This window comes from Eptatretus burgeri, chromosome 2, assembly GCF_056783735.1.
Source record: "Eptatretus burgeri isolate ZD-2024b chromosome 2, Ebu_testis_v1, whole genome shotgun sequence".
Lineage (NCBI taxonomy): Eukaryota > Metazoa > Chordata > Myxini > Myxiniformes > Myxinidae > Eptatretus > Eptatretus burgeri.
In genome coordinates this window covers 118,282,044-118,306,551 of record NC_140962.1, presented here as the reverse complement: position 1 = coordinate 118,306,551, position 24,508 = coordinate 118,282,044, and the positions used below count along the sequence as shown (strand labels likewise).

The window sequence follows — 24,508 nt, the reverse complement described above, 5'->3', positions numbered from 1 at the left end:
GAGATGGTGACATTAAGACACTAGACCTATAAATTAATGCTCAACATATTTGTATTTGTTGTTGTTGGTGCATAGCCTTTTATCCCCCTTTTCCTCCCGCCATGGAGATGGTGACGTAATATGATTATAATGCTCAACATAATTTATTTTATTTGTTGTTGTTGGTGCGATCGTGTTTCCACAGTATGTTGCTTTTTCTGTATAGTTATTATTTTGTTAAGGTGTCAACTGAACTACAGTACTAGACTAATGTTAGCCTAGCTAGTTATAGTGTTATGTGCACACTACAGTAGGTCTATCTATTATGTGATGTCATTATAAGTGAAGGCCTGTTATGTGCGCAGGACCTTTTTTTTTCTCTCCCGCCGTGGAGATGGTGACATTACATTAAAGACATTATAATGCTACAATTTTATTTGTTGTTGGTGCATAATTGCAGTTGCCTATACTTGTAGCCTTTTTCAAAGCACTTTCACTGCGTTGTTTATTGTATAGGTGAGCATTTGCTTGCTATATATAGTGGTGTTGAAAAATAAAGTGCCCCCTTTGGAAAAATGAATGCCCCCCTGCTGATTATAGCCTGTAGCCGGCACTGCATCTGCAGGCCTACAAGATGTGCCACCAACTGTTATCGACATGGTTGCATGTACGATTGAGGGGAAGCCAAAGCCCATAATGAGTCCACACTACACCAACTACAAGATGGGAGTGTATGATGAGAGTTACGGCAGATCACAGACCAATGACATTGGGTGGATGGTGGCACGCTTCTTCAACAGGCCTAGTGTTCATGAGCCTGGCCCAGAAACACCGCCAACAGAGGAAGGTGAACCAGAAGAACCCACAGCTGACAGGATGGATGGAGAACAGCCTGTACCTGTTTGGTTTGCCTACAATTCACTCACACATATCCCACTGCCCGTGGATGCTCCCACAGTAGTGGACCAGGCCTTTGGGCTTCCCATCATCAATGCTGCAGCCCATGAATGGACCACTTTGGTCACGGCACTGGATCAGCTGTCTCGAGTGAATGATCTCGTGACTGAACCAGACAGCGAACTGGTGGCAACCATGGATATGGACCAGTACAAGAGGGCACTGAAGCTTGAATACCTTGACCCGCAGTACAAGAACAAGTGGGTACTATGCCCTGGTGCATTTCACACTGTGCTATGTGCCCTGCGGTACTTGGGCAGGACAATTGAGGGGAGCGGCCTTGATGAGGCGTAGCGGGAAGCAGACCTGTACAGCAGTGTCACGGTGACCCAGATTATCAATGGCAACCATCACAACAGGGCTCTTCAAGCTCACCAAGTAACACTGCAAGCACAGTTCGACCTTTGGCTGGGTGCATTCCTGGAAGACCATCCTGCAGTGCGTGACTCCCTACAGTCAGCAGCAGAGAAGTTGACTGATGCATGCAGGGCCAACCAGGACGTCCACACAGCACACCAGGCATTCCTAGTGAAGCTGGAGTCTCTGAACATAGAGAAGCAGCTGCTCGAGTATGATGTCACCCATGACAACTCACTTTGTCACACTCATGTCACTTTCAAATGCTCATCTTTTTGAGACTCCATGTGCTGGTACTTGTAGTGAAGAATTATACATTAATAGCATTTAACTGCACAATATTCACACACAGCGACTCATGACTATATGGAAACATACTCTCATAGTGGATTGGATCATCATGATCATTTTAAGGGGTCACACGATATACTTACTAAAGAAACTAAATTTTTGGTCAAATATTATCACATTTTTCACACCAAAGTTTATTTTGTACCAAAAATGACCCTGGGACCACACAGAAAAACTGGCAACAACATTTTTTTCTGATCAGTGATGTATTTAGATGGAATTAAACACAGTTGCCAAGATTCTATATGAAAATTTGTTTTTTTTCCATTGACCGACGGACTAACTGCCATGAATATACATTTACCTCTGCCACAGAAGGTGAAGGAGGTTATGTTTTCACCTCTTTCTGTCTGTTTGTGTACAGGGTATCTCAAAAAGTTGTGGAAGGATCCGGATGAAATTTTGTGGGCAGGTTGGGTGTGTGACAAGAATGAACTGATTAGATTTTGGTGAAGATCCGGATCCGACGACTCAAATTTTTTTCAGTGATTCTTCACCATCGAGAGATAGGGACAAAAACGATATATATATATATATATATATATATATATATATATATATATATATATATATATATATATATATATATATATATATATATAGCACGATATCTCAAAAAGTTGAGAGATTAGGCCGAAACTTGCTCGACACGTTGGGCGTGTGACAAGGAAGAATTAATTTAATTTGGGTGAAGATCTGGATCCGGATCTGATAATTTTTTAAGCGATTCTTCACCATTGAGAGATAGGGAGAAACCGATAAATAGTATGATATCTCAAAAAGTTGTGGACAGATTCGGATGAAACTTGGACAGGTTGGGTGTGTGTGTGTGTGACAAGAAAGAATTGTTTCGATTTTGGTGACGATCCGGATCTGGATCCGACTACCAGAACTTTTGCAGTTATAAAGCGCACTTCTAGTTCTAAAGTAATTAAGTTATAAAGTTTCGCATAACTTTATAAAGTTAAAAGCACATTTCTAGCACTTCCTGGAATTATTTTGGAAGAAGGGGCTTTGTGAGCAAATAGCAATTGACTATTATTACAAACTAGCAGGGTTACCCAGCATTGCCCAGGTGGGGGTTGGTACTTAGAAGTGGGAGAAGCAGGAGAGCAGGCAGGGCTGAGAATGGGGCAGGTGGATTGGGGGCAGGAGAACTGACGGGGTGAGGGTGGGGCGGGAGGGGAACTGTGTCGGGGGTAGGAGAGCCACAACACCAGTGGGTAAAGGGGTCTTCAGGGTCCTTGGGGGCTGAAGTGTCTGAGGTCTTAAGTGTCCTTAAGGTTATTGGGGTTTTAAGGTTCTTCGAGGTCTTCGCACTCTCAGGGGTCTTCAAAAGACTTAAGGGTCTTCCGGGTCTTAGGAGTCTTCAAGAGTCTAAGGGATCTTAACCGTCTTTGGGGTATTCAGGGGTTTAACGTGTCTTAATTGTGTTTGGGGAATGCAATGGTCTTAAGGATCTTAATGGGTCTTAAGGGGTCTTATCTCCCAAGTAAGTAGAAAGTCTTTTCACAAGCATGTAAAAATTATTCTCTCAGCATGTATTCTAATCTCTCAAGCATGTAACAAAAAGGTCTTATGGTTCTTCGAGGTCTTTAAAGGCTGATTGTGGATGAAAATACACTTAGGACAACCCCCAGGTCAGACTTGGTCTGTGTGCCAAATTTTGGTGGTTGTCGGCCCAGTGGTCTTTGCAAAAAACGCAAACAGACAGACAGACATCCGATGAATTTAATTTATTATATTAGAATGCTATGCCATGGTAGGAGGACGCATTAAGCTGCTTTTATATTGTTACGGCTGTGGAAATTCGCATTACACCATGAAGGTGAGATATCTCGAAGTACATGTGTAGTTAGCCCAAAATCCGTTGTCTAGAGGGTTTATGTGATTCATTCGGGCTGCGACCCTTTGAGATAGCCCTTTTTCTGTTCTATCTTTATTTTGAACCAACCACGTCTCAACCGCCATCACACAACAACCACCACGCCAGCCATCGTCACCAACTGCAACCACGCTCCAACCCTCGGACAACAACGACAACGCCAACAGCCACAACCTTTACCTTCACAACTCAATCCCATATCATCGCATCACCGCCATTCCCAAACAGCACCATAACCATCAAACCACCACCGAAAACCCTCCACCACCTTCGCCTCTCTCCTTCTATGGCCATTCCCGCACCACCTGTGAACACTGAGCGTCGGGCTGTCTCGGGCCCGTTCGGCGATTGGTGCCGAACGCACCGAGCCGCGAGCACAAATAGCGGCCTTTCCGAGGGAGAATTCGGACCAAGAACGCTACACGCCCACTTCCCCTCCGTCCAATTAGCAAGCATGGACCGGCTTGGCCCTGCCTCCAGGCACGTCTGTGTGAAATCGATATATGCAAATTCTAGGATCAGGGGAGATTCACGCCCCCTTTCCTCCGACCAATGGGCGAGCGTGGCTCCACCCCCGAGGTCATCCTGATCCGGATATTTGCATATTAACTGCTCCTGCCGGCCTATAAGAAGGCGAGCGCAAGGCGAATTAAGTCAGTTGAGTCGGGCGGAGAGTCAGTCGAGTCGGGTGGCGAAGTGATTGGTGTGTTTTCGAGTTGGGTTGTGGAGTCGGCTGAGAAGAGTTGCCAGAAGAGGCAAAGGAGCTCGGGTCCGAGGCAAGAAGGACGGCGGTCGGCGACGAGGCCGCGGTGCGGAATCGCTCGTCGTGGGACCCAAGCCAGCCAGCCATCTCCCTCCCCCAGGGCATCAACAATTCCCCCTTTCCCCCATGCTGAGATAGTGCAAAAAGGGGGCCCCGTTCCCACCCCACTCCAAACGTCATGCCAACGAGACCCGCCAAGGAGCACGGAGTCGGGGCACAGCCACGTCTGCGGCTCGTCCGCCAACGCGTCACGAGGACGCGGGTAGGAGCCCCCCGGTCTCGCGGACCTGGCCACTCCTCCAGCTCACACGCACAATTGGCCTACAGGCCTGTCTGCCACCTTGTCTATGAGGGTGGCTTCTTTCCTTTGCTTTTGAGTAAATGTGTGTTGGCGCCGTCTGTAAAGTAGAACTGTATAAGTGTTGCCATGTGTGCGCGTAGTCGGTAGTAACTCTGCGTCGTTGTTGCTTTTGTTTTGGTTGCTACATGTGCATTTTGACTGTTTGGCTGTATATGTGTGCTTTCCGTGTGCCGAGAAATAAATGTGCTTTGTGTGAACTGTTTTCCCGTTTCGCTTCGTCTTTTCTTTATTGACCCTCCATCCTGCTTCACGTAAAGGGTTCGTAGTGGGCTTAATACGGCCGGTAATTAATCGGAACCGTCGAGGCCGACGATAACACCGCTCGGTTATAACTGTAGCACGGAACGGACTGCTTAAGCGGTTTGTGTCCGTAGTCGACCTGCGGCGAGGTACGATCGCCCGGTTTACCATCCGCGTTGGTACTTAGGTAGGTCGAGTTTGGCGAACAACCCTATCCTACGCGGGTGGCCGATTGGCACGACTGTGGTGAGGTCGAAAGGCCCACCTGTGACTGTCTCCGGGCGATAGTTCCCGGAGGGTCACGACTGAATTGTCCGTCCGGTGGGCGACGCGGTCACGATTCGAGTGATGCGGCCGTTCGCACGCCGGCGGGCGCGAATTCGCAACACTGGTGTCAGGAGTGGGATTCGAATCCCTCCCGCCTCCAAGCTAAATTCAAGGGGAATCGGTCCAGGGGTGAGAGGAGTGACCCCCGATTCCCTCCAAATTACGAGCAATTTGAATTAACCCCTTACGAGAAATAGGATGGAGTATCAAGGGGAGCGGGAGCCGGGGGTAATAGAAATGGATGTAGAATTGTTAGAATCCATGGCCCAGGATGGAGACCCCGAGCAGGAAATGTTGGTTGTGCAGGAACAATTTCCCCTCCAACCGAACCCAGAGCCCGAAATGGGCGCGGCAGCAGCAGCGGCCGCGGCGTATTACACCTCCCCTCCCCCTCTCCACCAAAACCCCCCGATCCGTGCCGAATCGGCTCAGCCGAGTGCACTCGAAATGATTTTGCAAGCCATAAACGAAATGGATAAGGAAATGGAAACAAACACAAACAAAATGGAAGACATGCGGGGTGAGATGCAGAACATGGGTATGAGCCTAAAAGGAAGCTTGGACGAACTAAAAAACGAAATGAAAAAGGAAGTCGACACGATACGAGCGGAGGTGACTGGGTTAAAAGAGAAAGTAAAAGGAGTGGGGGTCGCAATGGAAGAGAGCAAACAAGATAGGGCAAACGAAATAAAGACGGTGGTGGGAAAGATAGACAAAGTAGGAAAAGGACTGGGAGAAGTAAAAAAGGGACAAGACAAAATAAAGGAGGAAATTGGGAAGAACACAACGGCAATAGAGGAATTAAAAAGAGAACAAGGGAGAATAAAGGACGGATTGGGAGTCGTGAAGAAGGACTTTGAGGAAAGACATAGACATAAAGACATAATGAAGAGAGTTGAAGACCTGCGAAAGGAGGTAAAAGCGGAGACACAGAAAGGATTAAAGGCCGTGGGGGAGGAATGTAGAAAGAGACATGAGGAAGTAATTAATGAAATGGAGCGGAAAGCCGGAGAAAAGACAGAGGAACTGGGGAAACGGATCGAAGAACACAAGGGCGAGACGGAAGAGCAGTTTAGGACAACGGGGGAGAAAATATCCAAGACAAATAAGGTGGTGACACACGTACAAGGGGAAGTGGAGCAAATAAGAGAGAAAGTCGGGGAACTATCGTAAGAGATGATAGGGGAGGAATTAAATGGAGTAATAAAGGGGAAAATAGAGGAAATGGAGAGGAGACTGACGGAATGTGTGGAGACCCGGTGTGAGAGGCAGGGTGACCTCCTTCGGGAACAGGGGGAGAGGATATACTCCCTCGAGGTGGATCGTGCCCAGGTGGGGCCGGTGTCACAGGGCAGAGGAGGAGGCTTGCCCGATGCGGGGTGAGTATGCCAAGCTTGGGGAGGGTAGAGGCCGCAGGGTCTTTTGGCCTAAGGGGGGTACCGAGTATGACTGTTCCGATGGGTGTGCAGAATGCGAGTCCAATGGCTTGGGAGAGTAAGCGGGACGACGCGGGGCACGGACAGACACGGACAGGGGTGGTAGAGCCCCCGGGCAAATGGCTCGGACCCTGCGGGAGTGAGGCACCGTTGGTACTGGGGAGGTACACCCCTCCAGGAGTCCCTTGGGAACTGGAGGGGGGACCTCGAAAGAACAGAGGGTGCCGCTACCCCCGTACGATGGCAAGACGGACTTGAGGGCGTACATGGCCCAGTTCCAGTGTGTTGCCAGAGGCAATGGCTGGAACGAGGCGCAGGGTGTGGCACAACTTACGGCGGCCCTGGATGGCGCGGCCTTGGAAGTCCTGACCACGGTACTCAGTGAGAGGGTGACCCTGGAGGATCTCCATTCGGCCCTAAAAAACCGATTTCGCATGGACCAGCCGAGCGAGCTTGTTAAAGCTCAGCTCAACAGGCGCAAACTACGCTCCCAGGGCGACCCTGGGCGATCAAGCGCGAATGGAAAAAATGGTGCAGGGCATGTTCGACCGCCGGTTCGGGAGACCTGGGAAGAGGCGGTCGGGCCCATGGAGGGCAGGGGATGGGCCATCAGGGGGTACCCCAATTCGGAACGGAGGGGTGTATAATTCGGCGTACCGGAGGCAAACACCTTACCAGAGGAGGTGTTATAATTGTAGCGCAAGGGACCACCTGCAGCGGGAGTGCAACGCCCCGCGCAGGGAAAGGCCCCCGCGAAGGGAAGGGCCACGGCCCCCAGACCACCAACTCTGACCCGGGTCAATAGGGATAGCCAGGCCCAACCATCACCCCCCCCCCACCAGCCCCCGGGAAACTAAGAAGTGCCGAACATGTAGGGCCGTGTTCGGCAGACTCGGACGGAGAAGAGCCCTCAGAACTGCGACAGGTCATCAATTGTGGCCAAATTGGCAATGGTAGCTTAACAATTCGGTGCAAAGTTGGCGGCGTAGGGGTAGACGCCGTTGTGGACACAGGAGCAAGCACCACGATCATCAGCCCTGTGGTCCTTGATTCGAGTGTAGACGGTTGGGATGAGATTCACCGTTTGCAAAACCATAGTTTGCAGCTGGCTACCAGGGCAACGGCCCCCATCATAGGACGTGGTTTTGTGTCGTTTAAATTGGGCACCATAAAAACAAGGTTAGAGGTTTGGGTGGCGAAGGTGTGCGGCCCATGTCTAATGGGGTTGGATGTGCTAACGGCCGGTGGTTGTAAGATCGACTTGGGCCGGGAGGTCATGCAGTTGGGTGGTGAGGAGTTGCCGTTAGGGGGCGTGAGCACGGATGAGAGGGTGGAGCTGGAGGCTCCTGACTCCGTGGTCATTCCCCCGGGTGCCGAGGCGGTGGTCCCGGCCCGGTGGCAAGCACACCAAACGTGGCAGGGCTCCTGCGGCCTGGCGGAACTACCGGCAGGGCCATCAACCCCGGGTTTAGTTGTGGGCCGCACCCTGGTAAGTACCGACGGGCCAATAGTGCCCGTTCGGGTGATAAATGTTAGCACGGAACCACGCACTATCAGGGAGGGCACGACGGTTGCAGATTGCACCCCAGTAAAAGAGGTTGCAGAGCTAAGGGACGATAACGTCGAGCCGGACCGGCCCCAGAGGGAGTCTCCAGACTTGATTAGGAATTGGCCCGGGCCCATTTGCGAGATGGTAAATCATAGTGTAGAGTTGGAGAATGCCCAGCGGGAGGCCTTATACAAACTGGTTGACCGACACATGGGGATCTTCTCCTTGTCACCCGAGGATATTGGACATACGGGCCTGGTGCAACATCAGATCCACACCGATGGGGCCCGGCCTGTCCTTCAGCCTGCTCGAAGGCTCCCATGGAGCAAAAGAGAGGAGGCTGATGAACAGGTTGAAAAGAAGCTCAATGAAGGTGTCATTGAGCCCTCGGGAAGTCCTTGGATGTCATCGGTTGTGCTGGTTAAAAAGAAGGATGGGACCACACGTTTCTGCATGGACTATCGCCAGCTGAACAACGTGACACTCAAAGACTCCTATCCCCTGCCTAGAATTGACGATACCCTTGGCGCCGTTGCAGGCTCTAAATGGTTTTCAACTTTGGACCTCAAGAGTGGGTATTGGCAGGTGGAGATGGATAAGACGGGGAAGGAGAAAATGGCATTTTCCACAGGAAGGGACTGTATCAGTTCACTGTGATGCCATTCGGTTTGTGTAACGCCCCCGCCACCTTTGAGAGACTGATGGAGAGTGTACTAGGCGGCATGCCGTGGCAATCATGCCTGGTGTATCTGGATGACGTCTTGGTACACGCTAAAACATTCACCCAGGAGATAGCCAATTTGGATCAGGTGTTTGGGCGCCTCAGGCAGGCAGGGCTAAAATTCAGCCCGGAGAAATGCACTTTGTTCGCGACAGAGGTGGCCTATCTCGGACACGTGACAGGCCGCGAGGGGGTGAAGACCGACCCTGGAAAAATTACAGCGGTAGAGGAGTGGCCCGTACCTACAACTGTCAAACAGGTACGGGGCTTTTTGGGACTTTGCTCCTACTACCGGCGCTTCATGGCAAACTTTGCGGAGATAGCCAGGCCCCTTCACCGGTTGACGGAGAAGGGGTTGAGATTTAATTGGACAGGGGAGTGCCAGGAGGCCTTCCTCAAATTAAAGGGGTGTTTGACATCCACACCCGTTTTAGCATACCCCACAGATGACGGGATGTATACCCTGGACACGGATGCAAGCCAGGAAGGATTGGGAGCAGTCTTGTCTCAGATACAGGGGGGCGTGGAAAGAGTGATCGCGTATTACAATCGGGCCATGAGTAGGCCCGAACGAAATTATTGTGTAACTCGCAAGGAGCTATTGGCTACGCTGTCTGCGCTGAGCCATTTCCACCCGTACTTGTACGGGAGAAATTTTTTGGCTCGAACTGACCATTCCTCCTTGCAATGGCTCTTACAGTTCAAGGAACCGGAAGGCCAGATTGCAATGTGGTTGGAAAAGTTGCAGCAGTACGATTTCAGTGTGGTCCATAGAGCCGGTAAGGCTCATGGGAATGCCGATGCGCTCTCTCGACGCCCCTGTCTGGGAGAAAACTGCAGATATTGCACGAGACATGAGGAGAGGGACCAATTGGCAGACACCTCCCCGAAACTCCCAGTCCGTGCGGCCCGGGTGGTAGGCCAAACTTTGCCACTAACCGCGGGAGAGGAATTTGGTGGATTGGCATGGAGCAAGGCCCAGCGGGAAGACCCTGTGATAGGGCCAGCGTACAAATGGGTCCAGGAAAACAGGAGGCCCAGTGGGGAGGAGATCGCCCCATTCGGAGAGCGAACAAAAGCATACTGGGCTCAGTGGAGGACCCCAGAAATGAGGGACAACATCTTATATCGCAAGTGGGTGGAGATTCCTTCCGAACAAACTTCTTGGCTGGTGATAGTCCCTGATGGGTTTAAGACCCAAATTTTGAAACAGGTGCACGGTACCCATGCCGGCGGCCATTTGGGCAGGACCAAAACAAAATCTCGGGTCCGCCGGCGGTTCTATTGGGTTAACATGGGGCGAGATGTACAGAACTGGTGTCGAGCATGCGACGCCTGTACTGCGAAAAAGGGACCGCCACAGAGGATGAGGGCCGCACTCCAACTACATCAGGTTGGGCCCCCTTTGAGCGAGTGGCCATGGACATTTTGGGACCACTGCCCCCCCCACTCGCCAGGGTACTAAGTACATCCTCGTAATTATGGACTATTTCACCAAATGGCCGGAGACCTTTGCCCTCCCCCACCAGGAAGCAGGGGTCGTGGCAAAGACCTTCGGAGAAGGATTTACATGCCGGTATGGGATTCCGCAGGAGCTGCACACGGACCAGGGACGAAATTTTGAGAGCGAATTACTAAAGGACGTGTGCAGACTCCTAGAAATTTGAAAGACACAGACAACGCCCCTGAGACCACAGTCTGATGGCATGGTGGAGAGGTTCAACAGGACCCTGGTCCAACAGTTGGCCCTCTTCACCGCCACTAACCAAGGAGGACTGGGACAAACATCTCCCGTACCTCCTGATGGCCTATCGCGCGTCCCAGCACGGGTCTACCGCGTGTAGTCTGGCGCTGTTGATGTATGGACGGGAGCTGAGAAGCCCCGTCGATTTATTGTGCGGTCCGACGCCTGAGCAGCTTGATAGGCCCCCGGGGGAGGGCTATGCCCGTCGGTTGGAGGAAGGCATGGAGAAGGTCCATGCGTTCGCACGACACCAGCTCCAACAGACGGGCATAAAGATGAAGCGCAGGTACGACCACCGGAGCCAGGTGAGGCAATACCCACCGGGGGCGAAGATTTGGTTCTTTAACCCCCGGCGGAGGAAGGGCAGATGCCCGAAGCTCACCTCACCTTGGAAGGGCCCGGAGGTCGTCCTGGCGCAAATCAGTGATGTGGTCCTAAAAATTAAAATGGGACCACGGGCACTTCCCCCGATCGTCCACGCGGACCGCCTGAGACCTTACAAGGGCGACCTCACTCCCTCATGGATATGTCTTGCTGGAGGAGTCGGTGCTGGAACAGGCGCTCCCGCAGAGGCACAAGGCTCACAGAGCCTTGCAACGAGTTCACGAGCCTGGTAGGGAGGGATGAAATCCCCCCTGCAAATAAGGATATGGGGACAGTGACAGACGGTGAGTGTGTAGAGGGGAAGTAGCTTAAGGCCCGGTCACACCTTGACGTTTTAGCCAACGTATGCCGATTTTTGAATTTTTTTTCTAAAACGCTGGCACACGTTGAATACGTTATGGGTAAGTTTTGATAACATTGAGAGCACGCTGAAAACCACTGCCATACGGCGTTGTACGTTGGCTTTAAACGTTGTACTTTTTGGTTGTCCTCAAATTTTTTCATGCTTGAAATTTCACGACGTATGCCGGCGTATGACTCACACGTTCCGCTACGCTGGCCACAAGTTGTATGCACGGTCTGCGATCGTTGACAGACGTCAACACATGCTACTTGTAAGTTAATCATAAGTTGAGACACGCCGAGGTAATGTTTAGCGACTTATTTCTAACCTATGATTAACGTGTTGTTGGCACGTTACGCGATCGTTGCCACACATCGACAGACGTTACTTTTAAGTTACTCATAGGCTGAAAGACGTCGGTATAATGGATCGTCCTTGCGTCAGCGTCCATGGCCACGGCCAGGACACTTATTTGCAGCATTCTTCAAACTTTTCTTCGGCATGACGAGGATGTTCACACTTCGATGTCTAGCTTGGCTATGATTCCAATTGTCCATCGGCAGTGTCTATTTAAAATAGTCGAGTTTGAGCGTTTTAACACGTTCAGAAGAAACGCTTCAAATTTCAAAACCCCAGCGTCAAAAAACAAAGGCGAGTGACAGCAATTTAAATCGTTCATTGTAAACAATGAAAATAGCTGAGTGGTACCGTTTAAAAGTCGTTGAGTGCAAAAAAAATCCAATTGTTGAGCGCAAGCGTCGACTTTCAATAGTGGAGATGCAGCCATTTAAATCGTTGAGTGGCAGCCTATGAATAGCAAACCCTACGTCACCGGCAAAGATAAACTGCCGCACGATATGGATAAGTTAGGCTATCGTTGGGCATAGTTTGTGAACACCGGCTTCACGATAATTATTCGTTGGTATACCGTATCTATAAGTAATCAAAGCGCTCTATGCACATTATTAGTTCATTGTGCATTTGTCCAACCCGTTATGAATAGACCTAAATCGTAAAAACAAGCCATAGCTCATTGTTGAAAAAGTCCCATAAAAAATTAGCCGCGAAGAACTTCGAACAATGGTGAAAAGATGTCTCCTACCCGTGGACACGCGGACGCAAGGACGATCCATCATAACCCACACCCTCCCCCTCACACTCACCTACTACTGCCAACATGAACAAACTACTACTAATACTAATACTAATACTAATACTAATACTGATACTGATACTGCTGACATGGACATCGACTCAAAAAGGACTCGAAAACACTGTTGGGTTCCCCTTTTATGAGCAGCATTTTTATTTACCAATTCCCAAAACCGCTGGGAACACGTCTTTATATGGCAGTTGTATGCTAGAAACACGTTCATTTATTTTTTTTTGTCGACCGGAAGACGTCATTGGAATACGTCTACATACGTCGATGTGTGTTGGGACTACGTAAAGAATTGGTTCAAAGCACGTCAAACATAAGTTAGAAATAAGTTTCGCGTAAAAAAGACATTACCGCGACATGTTTCGACTTATGAGTAGCTTATAAGTAACGTTTGTGGACGTGTGTAAGCGTCCACATATCGTGTGTAAAACTTATCCCCATCGCATGCGGAACATGTGTCATACGCCGAGTACGTCGTAAAATTTTGAACATGTTTAAAATTTCTTGACGTACTGTACTTACTACGACGTAAGATAGCGTACTTTAGCGTTGTACTCACGTATACCAAACTTACTCATACCATATTTGACGTGCCCCAACGTTTTAGACACATTTTTCTAAGGTCGGCATACGCTGGCAAGATCGCCAAGGTGTGACCGCGATGTTGACACTTCCATTTCTACGGCAGTTATGATTCGAATCGTTGTGCGTCAGCCTTTTAATAGGCTACGTCACGACATCGGCGGCGATGCGTGCAGCGCGATATGCCTAAGTTAGACTATCGTTGGGCATCGGTTGTGTAGGCCGACAACAGGTTCAGCATTCGTTGGTATAAGTTATCTATAACACAACGAAATGTTCTGTCTCCGTTACCAATGCGTTATACATAAGACCAAGTCGCTATGAATACGTCCGAATCTTTAAAAAAAAAACATCAAAAGTTCAACGTAAGCCAGCGTTTTACATAAATTTTAATACGTTGCCATCGCTGGCTAAAACGTCAAGGTGTGATCGGGCTTTTAGCTACGTAGTGTTATATGGAACGTGCTGTAGTGTAAGGGACGACGTGGGAGCACGAGTCAGTTCGGGGAAGTAGTCAGAAGGATGGCTGAGTTCAGCGATGTGTGAGTTGAAGTGTGAAGTGGAAACATGTGCTTGGTGGGTGAGTGAGGCCAGTGGGTCTGTGTGAATGGAGCGAATGGGGAATGCCTGGTGCGATGAGTGATTGGGGGGGGGGGGGAGGAATGATTCCCGTCCAAGGGACCCCAGGGTCAGTGTAAAATGAGTTAGTTGGAGTAGTCAAATTAACAAAAATGGAGGTTGTTTTGCTGTTGGTGGGAGTGTAGGCTTGATACCCATTTGGAGGGGTGCAGGAGCCCTGGTGACGGGCTGGAAGCGTGGCTGCGAAAGGTGAGTATCGCCGAGTGGGTACCCCGGGCACCAGGCTAGTCGGCCGTAGTAGGCCAAGGGCGCATGGGGGGCCGGGATAGCGTCGTGGTCACGGGTGCGCCCGCATGATGCGGGGGCCCGGGGCGCCATTTGCCGCGTGGGCAGTGTTGTGGGCACGGGTGACCCTCGGAAAGGGGCCCGGGAAGCCAGCCTGCCACGTAAGCGTTTCAGGAGAGTCGTCATGGAGGGCACTCCCCGGTGTTTAGGGAGCTGGTAGGCTCGGAGGCAGTGTAGTGCCCAGGGTGCCATAGCTGGAGAAACGGCAGAGCGTCGTGCCTGCCGAGGGAGCCAGGTGTCCCAGCCATGAGACAGTGTGAGGGCACGGAAGGAAAATTGGGGGGCGAGCCCCGAAATTGTGAGGACACCAACACAGGCGACGGGAATCTGGGTTGATAGAACCAATGGTTTAAGTGAGAGGCGCTTGTTGAAAGCCCTGGGGTAGTTTAAAGGTTAATGGTTAGGGTAGATTAGGAAGTGTACCCCTCTGCACCATCCATCCCTTCGCTCTTGTTGTGGGCCGCTGGACCCACTTTGTGTTATAGATCGCTGAAGTCTGTGGAGGCCATCCTGAGGCTTCGTTGGGCCTCGGCACATGACGCGAGCTCTCCCTCATTCCCCTCCGGGAAGGGAACGTAAGGGTTGGGAGTAGGCTAGGTGACGAGATAGGTTAGCCGAACAAGGACAGTAAAGGGGGTTAGGGGACGATTTGTAGTGGGGAAGTAAAAATAAAAACAACAAAAAAATAAGTTGGGACTAAATTGGGTTTTACAAATTAAGGGAGTGGGTATAGACAGTGGCAGGCAAAGGCGATAGGTGGGAGGGAGACAATAGATAGGTCGGAGCCTGTTTTTTGAGTGGCCAGCACCACCGCACTCCCTCCACCAACCTCCACTGACAGGCAAAGGCCGGCCAACTTCATCGGCAGCTGTGTTTTGCTGCGAGGCCTGTACCGGTGGGATCGTCTGCAGCTGTTTTCTGCAAGGCCTGTGCCGTTCGGATCGTCTGCTGGCTGTGTTTGCCTGCAACGGCTTTGTTCTGCAGGCTGTGGTTGCCTGCTGCCTTTGCCTTGCCATGCCCACTGCCCTCATCTACCTTTTGCCCTGTTCAATTTTGCTTTGCCCCCCACCCCCCTTGTTCATTGCCATGTGCGCCAGGATCATCGCAACAGTTTGCAAGCTGCAGGGACTGCCCTGTAGGCAACCGCATCACGGGACTGCATTGGCGGCCCGTGCAACCTTGTTTGCTGCATCAGATCGTCGCGCGTACTGCAGGGACTGCCCTGTAGGTAGCCGCATCACCGGACCGCATTGGCGGCCCGTGCAACGTTGTTTGCTGCGTCAGATTGTCGCGCGTACTGCAGGGACTGCCCTGTAGGCAGCCGCACCAGGAGACTGCATTTGCGCAGCCCATGCGCCGTTGTTCGCTGCGCCCATTTAAAAGGGGGAGGCCTAGGACTGCGTGTGAGCAGCCGGCCACGTTCCCTGCCACCTGCATTGCATGAGCCAGAGACTGCATGCGAGCAGCCTGGCTCCCTGCTAACTGCTTTTCTCTTTGCAGAGTCCATTGATCCTGGGCCATAGTTTAGTGTAAATTTTGTAAGTTAAGGTTAAGTTGTACTGTAAATATGAGTGCGCCCCCAGCATGTATGTCTAGCGCCGGCAATTTTATTTAAGTCGTCCAGATGAGTGGGTTTGTTTAGTTAGTTACTCAGCTCTCAGGTTATTAATTTTGGGGACACGAATACCATGAATGTCGTACTCAGGCACCCGCAGGTAAAACTTACTTGGGGAGAACTACACATGATGGCACACAAAAATTTGACGACTCGGGACGAGTCTGTAAAAAGGGGAGGGGGTAGTGTTATGGCTGTGGAAATTCGCATTTCACCATGAAGGGCCCGTAGGTGAGATATCTCGAAATACATGTGTAGTTAGCCCAAACCCGTTGTATAGAGGGAATTTATGTGATTCATCCGGGCTGTGACGCTTTGAGTAAGTCGTTTTTCTGTTCTATCTGTATTTTGAACCAACCACGTCTCAACCGCCATCACACAACAACCACCACGCCAGCCATCGTCACCAACTGCAACCACGCTCCAACCCTCGGACAACAACAACGCCAACAGCCACAACCTTTACCTTCACAACTCAATCCCACATCATCGCATCACCGCCATTCCCAAACAGCACCATAACCATCAAACCACCACCGAAAACCCTCCACCACCTTCGCCTCTCTCCTTCTGCGGCCATTCCCGCACCACCTGTGAACACTGAGCATCGGGCTGTCTCGGGCCCGTTTGGCGATTGGTGCCGAACGCACCGAGTCGCAAGTGCAAATAGCGGCCTTTCCGAGGGAGAATTCAGATCAAGAACGCTACACGCCCACTTCCCCTCCGCCCTATTAGCAAGCGCGGAGCGGCTTGGCCCCGCCTCCAGGTGCGTCTGTGTGAAATCGATATATGCAAATTCTAGGATCAGGGGAGATTCACGCCCCCTTTCTTCCGACCAATGGGCGAGTGTGGCTCCGCCCCCGAGGTCATCCTGATCCGGTTATTTGCATATTAACTGCTTCTGCCGGCCTATAAGAAGGCGAGCGCAAGGCGAATGAAGTCAGTCGAGTCGGGTGGAGAGTCAGTCGAGTCGGGTGGAGAGTCAGTCGAGTCGGGTGGCAAAGTGATCGGTGTGTCTTCGAGTTGGGTTCTGGAGTCGGCTGAGAAGAGTTGCGGGAAGAGGCAAAGGAGCTCGGGTCCGAGGCGAGAAGGACGGCGGTCGGCGATGAGGCTGCGGTGTGGGATCGCTCATCGCGGGACCCAAGCCAGCCAGCCATCTCCCTCCCCCAGGGCATCAACAATTCCCTCTTTCCCCCGCGCTGAGATAGTGCAAAAAGGGGGCCCCGTTCCCACCCCACTCCAAACGTCGTGCCAACGAGAGCCGCCAAGGAGCACGGAGTCGGGGCACAGCCACGCGGCAACATCTGCGGCTCGTCCGCCAACGTGTCACGAGGATGTGGGTCGGACCCCCCCCCCACCTGGTCTCGCGGACCTGGCCGCTCCTCCAGGTCACGCGCACAATTGGCCGACAGGCCTGTCTGCCCCCTTGACTATGAGGGTGGCTTCTTTCCTTTACTTTTGAGTAAATGTGTGTTGGTGCCGTCTGTAAAGTAGAACTGTATAAGTGTTGCCGTGTGTGCGCGTAGTCAGTCGTAACTCTGCATCGTTGTTGCTTTTGTTTTGGTTGCTATATGTGCATTTTGACTGTTTGGTTGTATATGTGTGCTTTCCGTGTGCCGAGAAATAAATGTGCTTTGTGTGAACTGTTTTCCCCTTTCGCTTCGTCTTTTCTTTATTGACCCTCCATCCTGCTTCACGTAAAGGGTTCGTAGTGGGCTTAATATGGCCGATAACACTGGTCAACAACAAATTTGTTGTCTGCATTTTTTAAGCTGATTTAGGACGAATCTGATGCGCTGAATCCAAAACTCACATTGGTTTTGTTCAATCAGGTCAAGTTTTTGAGATATGGCCACATGTCGTTTTTTACATTTTTGTTCACATGTACGCATGTGTGGAGCATTTTAGAAGAAGTTGGTGGGGGTAAAATGTCATGTCAAATAATTGTTTTGATTGGAAATAATTATTTTAATGACAAGAAGTATTCAGGTACGATAGTTCTGGGTGATTATGTCGAAAAGGGATCATTTTGAAGTCATAAAACCTCAAAATCTTCCAAAAATTGGTGAGGCAAAGCATAAAGTTCGTGGATCAAAACTAAAGTTAATGGGGCAGATTTTGTAATAATGTGATACAAAAAAGTTGTATTTCTTGAAATAACGAACTCTGAAGAATGTACAATACCTACATGCGCCAATTTATGACATGCGCTTCTGCTCAAGCTTGGAGTGCCACAGTACGAACCCAAAGATTGGAGACTGTTCATTGACAGCAGCAAGCGATCACTGAAATGTGTTCTGCTATACAACGGCAACCAGTTTGCCTCTGTACCCATCGCTCACTCGACTACACTGAAGGAGAAGTATGAAGCGGTGAAGTACGTGCTGGAGAAAATTGGTTATGATCAGCATAAGTGGTTTATTTGTGTTGACCTGAAGATGGTGAACTTTTTGTTGGGACAACAGTCTGGCTTCACCAAGTACCCATGTTTTCTGTGCATGTGGGATAGTAGGGACCGTGCTCAGCATTACACGAAGAAGGACTGGCCTGTGCGGGAGGAATTGGTGCCATGCAAAGAAAGGAACGTCATCAACGACCCTCTGGTGGACAGAGACAGAATACTCTTCCCACCGCTGCACATCAAGCTCGGCTTAATCAAGCAGTTCACCAAGGCTCTGGACAAAGATGGTGACTGCTTCACTTACTTGTGCCAGGCTTTTCCAGGATTGACCATGGAGAAGTTGAAAGCTGGCATCTTTGATGGTTCTCAGATCCGTCAGCTCATCAGAGATCCAGAGTTCAAAAACTCAATGAACGAAGTGGAACTGGAAGCGTGGAAGACATTTGTTTTGGTAGTGAAGAACTTTCTTGGCAACAATAAGGCCAGAAACTACGCAGAACTTGTCAACAACATGCTGACTGCTTTCAGAAACCTGGGCTGCAACATGAGCATCAAGATGCACTACCTATTTTCACATATGAACCGGTTTCCTGAGAACCTGGGTTCAATGAGTGACGAGCAGGGGGAGAGATTCCATCAGGACATGAAGGAGATGGAGACCAGGTATCAGGGTCGCTGGGACGCAGTCATGATGGCTGACTACTGTTGGAATCTGAAGAGAGACCCCCCTGCCGCTGAACATTCCAGGAGTTCGAAGAAACGGAAGTTCAAGCCCTGAAGTTTGAACAGTGGTGACGCAACATGCAATTTACTTGTACTTACCTTTATCAATGCCCACCATTCAGATGACAGTAATCGATGTTTCTATCATGTAATCAATAAATGTTGTTGGCAAAACATTTTTTTTCTTAAAAACATGTTTAGGATGATATGTGTTGACAAAAATCAGCTGATAATGCCACAAAAATGTAATTGATTTTGTCACAAGATCTGATTTTTTCAAATCAACTTAGCACAAAAACCTGACCTGATGGAGAGAAACGGATGCCATTTCCTGATTCAGCAGTGCCAGAATACCCTAATTCACTTGTAGAAATCTAGACAACATTCAGAAAGTAAAAAATTGTTGACCAGTGTAATTAATCGGAACCATCGAGGCCGACGATAACACCGCTCGGTTATCACTGTAGCACGGAACAGACCGCTTAAGCGGTTCGTGTCTGGAGTTGACCTGCGGCGAGGTACGATCGCCCGGTTTACCATCCGCGTGGGTACTTAGGTAGGTCGAGTTTGGCGAACAACCCTATCCTACGTGGGTGGCCGATTGGCACAATTGTGGTGAGGTCGAAAGGCCCACCCGTGACTGGCTCCGGGCGATAGTTCCCAGAGGGTCACGACTGAATTGTCCGTCCGGTGGGCGACGTGGTCGCGATTCGAGTGACGCAGCTATTCGCACGCCGGCGGGCGCGAATTCGCATTTTACAACAATATACTTTAACATGGTATGCGTTTAAAACATGGGAATTCTGACGGATTTTTTTGAAGCATAGTCGAGTCTTAAAGGGTCTCCAGGATTTACAGAGTCTTAGGGGTCTTTGGGTCCTCTGGGATTTTTGGGCCCTTGGGACATTTTGGGTCCGTGGGAACTTCTTGGTACTTTTGGGTCCTCAAACTTTTTGGGATTTTGGGTCCTCGGGAAGTTTTGGGACTTTGGGTCCTCAAAGTTCGAAGGGGTCTCAGCAGTGTAAAGGGTCAAACGGTAAATTCCAATAGTGCATAATTAATGAACAGATGTAGGTAATTGATAAACAAAAAGTATGACACGCACGCACACACATACACCTCATCCATTTATAGTACATACATATTCAAGGGACGGGCAGCCTGGTGATGGCTTAGTGGTTAGGGTGGCGGCTTGGGATCCTGGGGTCCTGAGTTCAAGCCACATTGGCCGCTGAATTAAAAAAAAATACACCAGGAGGTTGACTCAGCTTGTCATCCTTCCGAGGTCGGCAAAATGAGCACCAGTGCACTGGTAAGGGGGACACTGCATCAGCGGCATAGCTGTGTCTCAACCAATGATGCAACCATCAGCCACAGGCTGCACTCGATAGAGAGAAGGGACGGGCATGGCGTGGCAAATGTGAGTAGGAATGTAACGTACACCACTTACCGTGGGAGATAGCTTTTGCTTACCGCAGCAAAAAAGACGGTGAACGTATTATTTATTTAGTTAGGTTCTAATTGTGCATGGAGTCAGGCCAGCTGTGCAGTGAGCCAATGGGTAGAAGACACACCTCGACCAATTTGCTGTGCTGTCCTTTGGCCGTGTTATATGTCATGTTATATCTGTTAACCAATGAGATCGCATATAAATTAAAAAGCCAGAAAAGTGATCTTGAAAGGCTCAGATGGTGGATGAAAATACCCTCAGGACAATCACCGGATCGGACTTGGTCTGTGTGCCAAATTTACTGGCTGTCGGTCCAGCAGTCCATGCAAAAAACGCAGACAGACAGACAGACAGACAGACAGAGACAGAGACAGAAACATCAGATGAATCTTATTTATTAGATTGTTGCTTTCCAAGAAAATCTCAAATAAAACTAGAACTACGTTGTCAATGGCACACCATCGCATATTCTCGCGCACACTGCTTTGTCTCATTAACGCTAGGTGAAATTTTATATTGCAAAATGGATTGACTATTCTTTTCTATTTGATGTGCTTTATGACCAAAGACTTACTATGTTTACTAAATCAGAAGTCATTGCAAGCATGTCAACATTTCATGAAACATTAATTTATCACTGTCCAGCAATATAGAACTGTGCATCAACTTAATCATAGGAATGAACTGTGTATAATATTAATTATAATTATTCATAATCGATTAGATAAATACAGTAAAACCTGTGACTGTTTGTCACTCATGGGGGCCACATAAGTCAGTTATTTATAAAAGAATTTACTATGTACAATGGTAAATACACTTAAAAAAAAACAGCCCCCATGACCCCACCCCCTCTGGCCCGGCCCCTAGGGGTCATATCAAAAATCTTACAGTGGTGTGCACTTCCCCATACATATATCTACTTTGTCCCAAAGTTTCAAGTTCCTATCTCAAACGGTGTAGGAGGAACTATTTTGACCCCCTACCGCTAAGCACCCCCTACCCCCCAAACACCCTCTGATCATCATGTGTTTAAAAAAATATGTTGTTAAATGTATAACTCATGAATATGTTTGATTAAAAAAAGCTATAAGACTATTTTTTTTTTAAATCGACCCCCATGACCCCACCCCCTCTGGCCCGGCCCCTAGGGGTCATATCAAAAATCTGAAAGTGTTGTGCACTTCCCCATACATATATCTACTATGTCCCAAAGTTTCAAGTTCCTATTTCAAACGGTGTAGGAGGAGTTACAGGGTAAGACAGACGGACGTACGGACGGACGGTGGACGGTGGAGACAATCACAATATTCCCGCTTTTCTTCGAAAGCGCGGGAATAAAACGGTAAATACAAATTATTGCTCGACTTGACCAGTTCTATTTAATCCATTGCAGGATGAAGGCCTCGATCATCATGATCCATTCTGTTCAACACAATTTGAGGCAATTCTCCTCCAATAAATTTTTCAATTCAATTTCTCGATCTGATCTTCGATCGACCTCTGCTTCTTCCAGGGTCTTTTCTCGATTGCCAGTTTGCAATTCTTGTTGTGCACTGGTTGTTCCTTCTTGATAAGTGTCCAGCCCAAGTCCACTTGAGTTATCTGATTGACATTTTTGTCATTAACATTTCTCCTATTGACGTCAAATAGATTCAGTCACTCACATGACGGTTCATATTGAAGGATTTAGACCTCCGATTCTCTACATAGATGTAATCTACCACCAATACAATTTCAAAATGTACCTGCTTATGTGCATGGTCATACGAGTTGATGTGGTTGTCAAACTCCTGGTGCTTGTAATACTGTTTATCACAGAGCTCGCAGTAGAAGTTTGCTTTCAGGTCTTCCAGAGCCTTTGCTATGGCTGCTTCTTTTTCTGCAAAGTCCTGTTTGAGACAAAGGACAAGTATGATTGCATGACTTTGTAAATCAGCAAAAAGCATTGTGCATAAATGATTTTCATTTCGTTTTTGTGTGTTCGAACATTTATGTTTCCAAACGACTAAAAACACAATGATGTGTAATTATCAATAAAATAAATAAAACAAGGAAATACTGTAGTCAATAAATGGACCACAAAATTAAATATGCAATGTAAGAAGAAAAAGCGAAAGATTTCAAAGGCTTGCACCTTAGAACAACAAAACGATTACTTGGCTTTTATATGGAAGGAAAACTGAACATAACTGGTCATGCCTTTGTAATTAAAAAGTCAAAAGGCACAGATAAACTACTGGGCCAAACTCAAGCAGTCATAAAACCAAGTTGACATTTTGTACTTTGCAGAATATTTGGTCAGTGCTCATAAATCTCATTAATAATTGCATCTTGTGAGTATTTTTCTTTCATGGCATCCTGCATCATTAGAGTAACTCAAAAAGGTCATCGAGCACAAACATTTTGTTCGAGAGCATGCAGTCAGCTAGACTGGAATGTTCGTTTGAACCAGCCTGCAACTGACTATATTATACAACTTGCAGGTAGAAACAAAATAGACTTTTGCAATTCCCCCCCCCCCCCAAAAAAAAAAATAAATAAATAGAGAAACAAACTATGTCTATGCGATGTCACTGTGGTCAATCAAAGACATGCACAGCAATGTGGTGTCCTCAAAGCAATGATTAGCCATTTTAAACAAAATGAATAATCGACATGTCAAGTTTGCAGTACAGTACAATTAAGCAAAGTAAACTCCTTTGTGTTAGACATCTGTAAGTATTATCTACCCTTCTTTTTTAATGCAACACCTTAACCAAAATGTACACAGTAAAGTGTATGTAGTTTTCTCATCAAAACGAAAATAATGAACAGTTTGAATTGCAGTTCAGGAGTCGGGGGGGGGGGGGGTACACATTGCATTGCCACTTTCATCCAACAAAACTTTGATCAACCATGAAACTCGTGTGGTATCAGCAATAAAATTAAACAATTATCTCCTTCAAATCATTTACTATTACTAAAACAAGTATTACTAAAATATTACTCAAAGCAGGAGGTACATTCTCAAAGTTTGTCAGTCCCCCAATGGCAACAAGTTGGTGGGCTATTTTTCTCAAGCTTTATATCTGACCTCGGTTCTCAGACAACTGCCATCTCGAAGCCAACCCAGGTTGCATGCAATCCTCAAGAAACCCTCACCTGCTCACCCTTCCGAAATCCACACTGGTTCCCTACCCTGCATTCATTCGATCCCCTTATTCTCCCGATTTTTGAATGTCTTGACTTCAGTTTTTCAGATGTGCTGCTCATCACCACTCATGCACTCACCCATACACCTACACGATATTTTCTTCACGTGCTGATTCTTTTGCATTCCATTCTTCTTCAGGCTACTGCTCCTTGTTTTTGTGGTATTCCTCCTTTCCTCATTCCGATCCCCTTGTAAATAAGTAACAATATTAATAATAAATAATAATAATAACTATAAGGGAACTCGGTAGAGCGCATACCTCCATCACACAATCCCTGATCCACGAGAACATATCGGGCCCAATACATTTTTGAAATATTATGCCACACACCCAACCTGTCCAACAACTTTCACCGGAACAAGTCCACAACTTATTGAGATATGTGCACTATATCATTTTTGGCCCAATCTCTCAATGGTGAAGAATCACTTCAAAAATTCTCGAAGTCGGATCCGGAACCGGATCTTCACCAAAATCTAATCAGTTCGTCCTTGTCACACACCCAACCTGTCCACAAAATTTAATCTTAATCCGTTCACAACTTTTTGAGATATCTTGTCCACAGACAAACAAACAAATGAAATTGCTGGTTGAGCAAGGAATTACCGGAATAACTTTGTTATATCTTCATGATCTCTGAAAAAACAAAAACCTGGAAATCAATTTGGTTTATATAAGTCCATAGTGCCACTGTTTAATGACTTATAGCACTTAGTTTGGTCATGATCATAACTTGGAAGTCAATCGGACTTGAAATGGCGTTTTTATCGCAATTTGAAAGTTTTGACCCGAACCCCCTGACATTCGACCCCCGACCGCTAAGAAGGGTGTTGGTGTGACACCCCAATGAGACATATGGTTGGATGCAGTATTGGAAGATGCACATTTTGGATTTGGTTTGAAGTCGATACGACCATTTTAGCGGACGTTATTGCAAAAATAAGAATTTCGGTTTTTCGGTGACCTTGACCTTGACCTTTGACCTAGATTCACCAAAAACGACAAGTGTCTAAGTTGGACCATGGCCGACGTCTGTACCCAGTTTGGTCATGATCGC

General features: G+C 48.4%; 1 protein-coding gene across 6 annotated transcripts in view; it reads right to left on the bottom strand.

The window, feature by feature from the left end:
- The window catches only part of GPATCH8 (G-patch domain containing 8), a 168,848-nt gene that overhangs the window by 27,093 nt on the left and 117,247 nt on the right, over positions 1–24,508 (bottom strand). For all 6 annotated transcript variants that reach the window (XM_085870937.1, XM_085870941.1, XM_085870942.1 and 3 more), the window contains one exon: positions 22,003–22,146. In XM_085870937.1, coding sequence (XP_085727063.1) covers positions 22,003–22,146 — 144 coding nt within the window. The remainder of the gene's footprint in view (positions 1–22,002; positions 22,147–24,508) is intronic.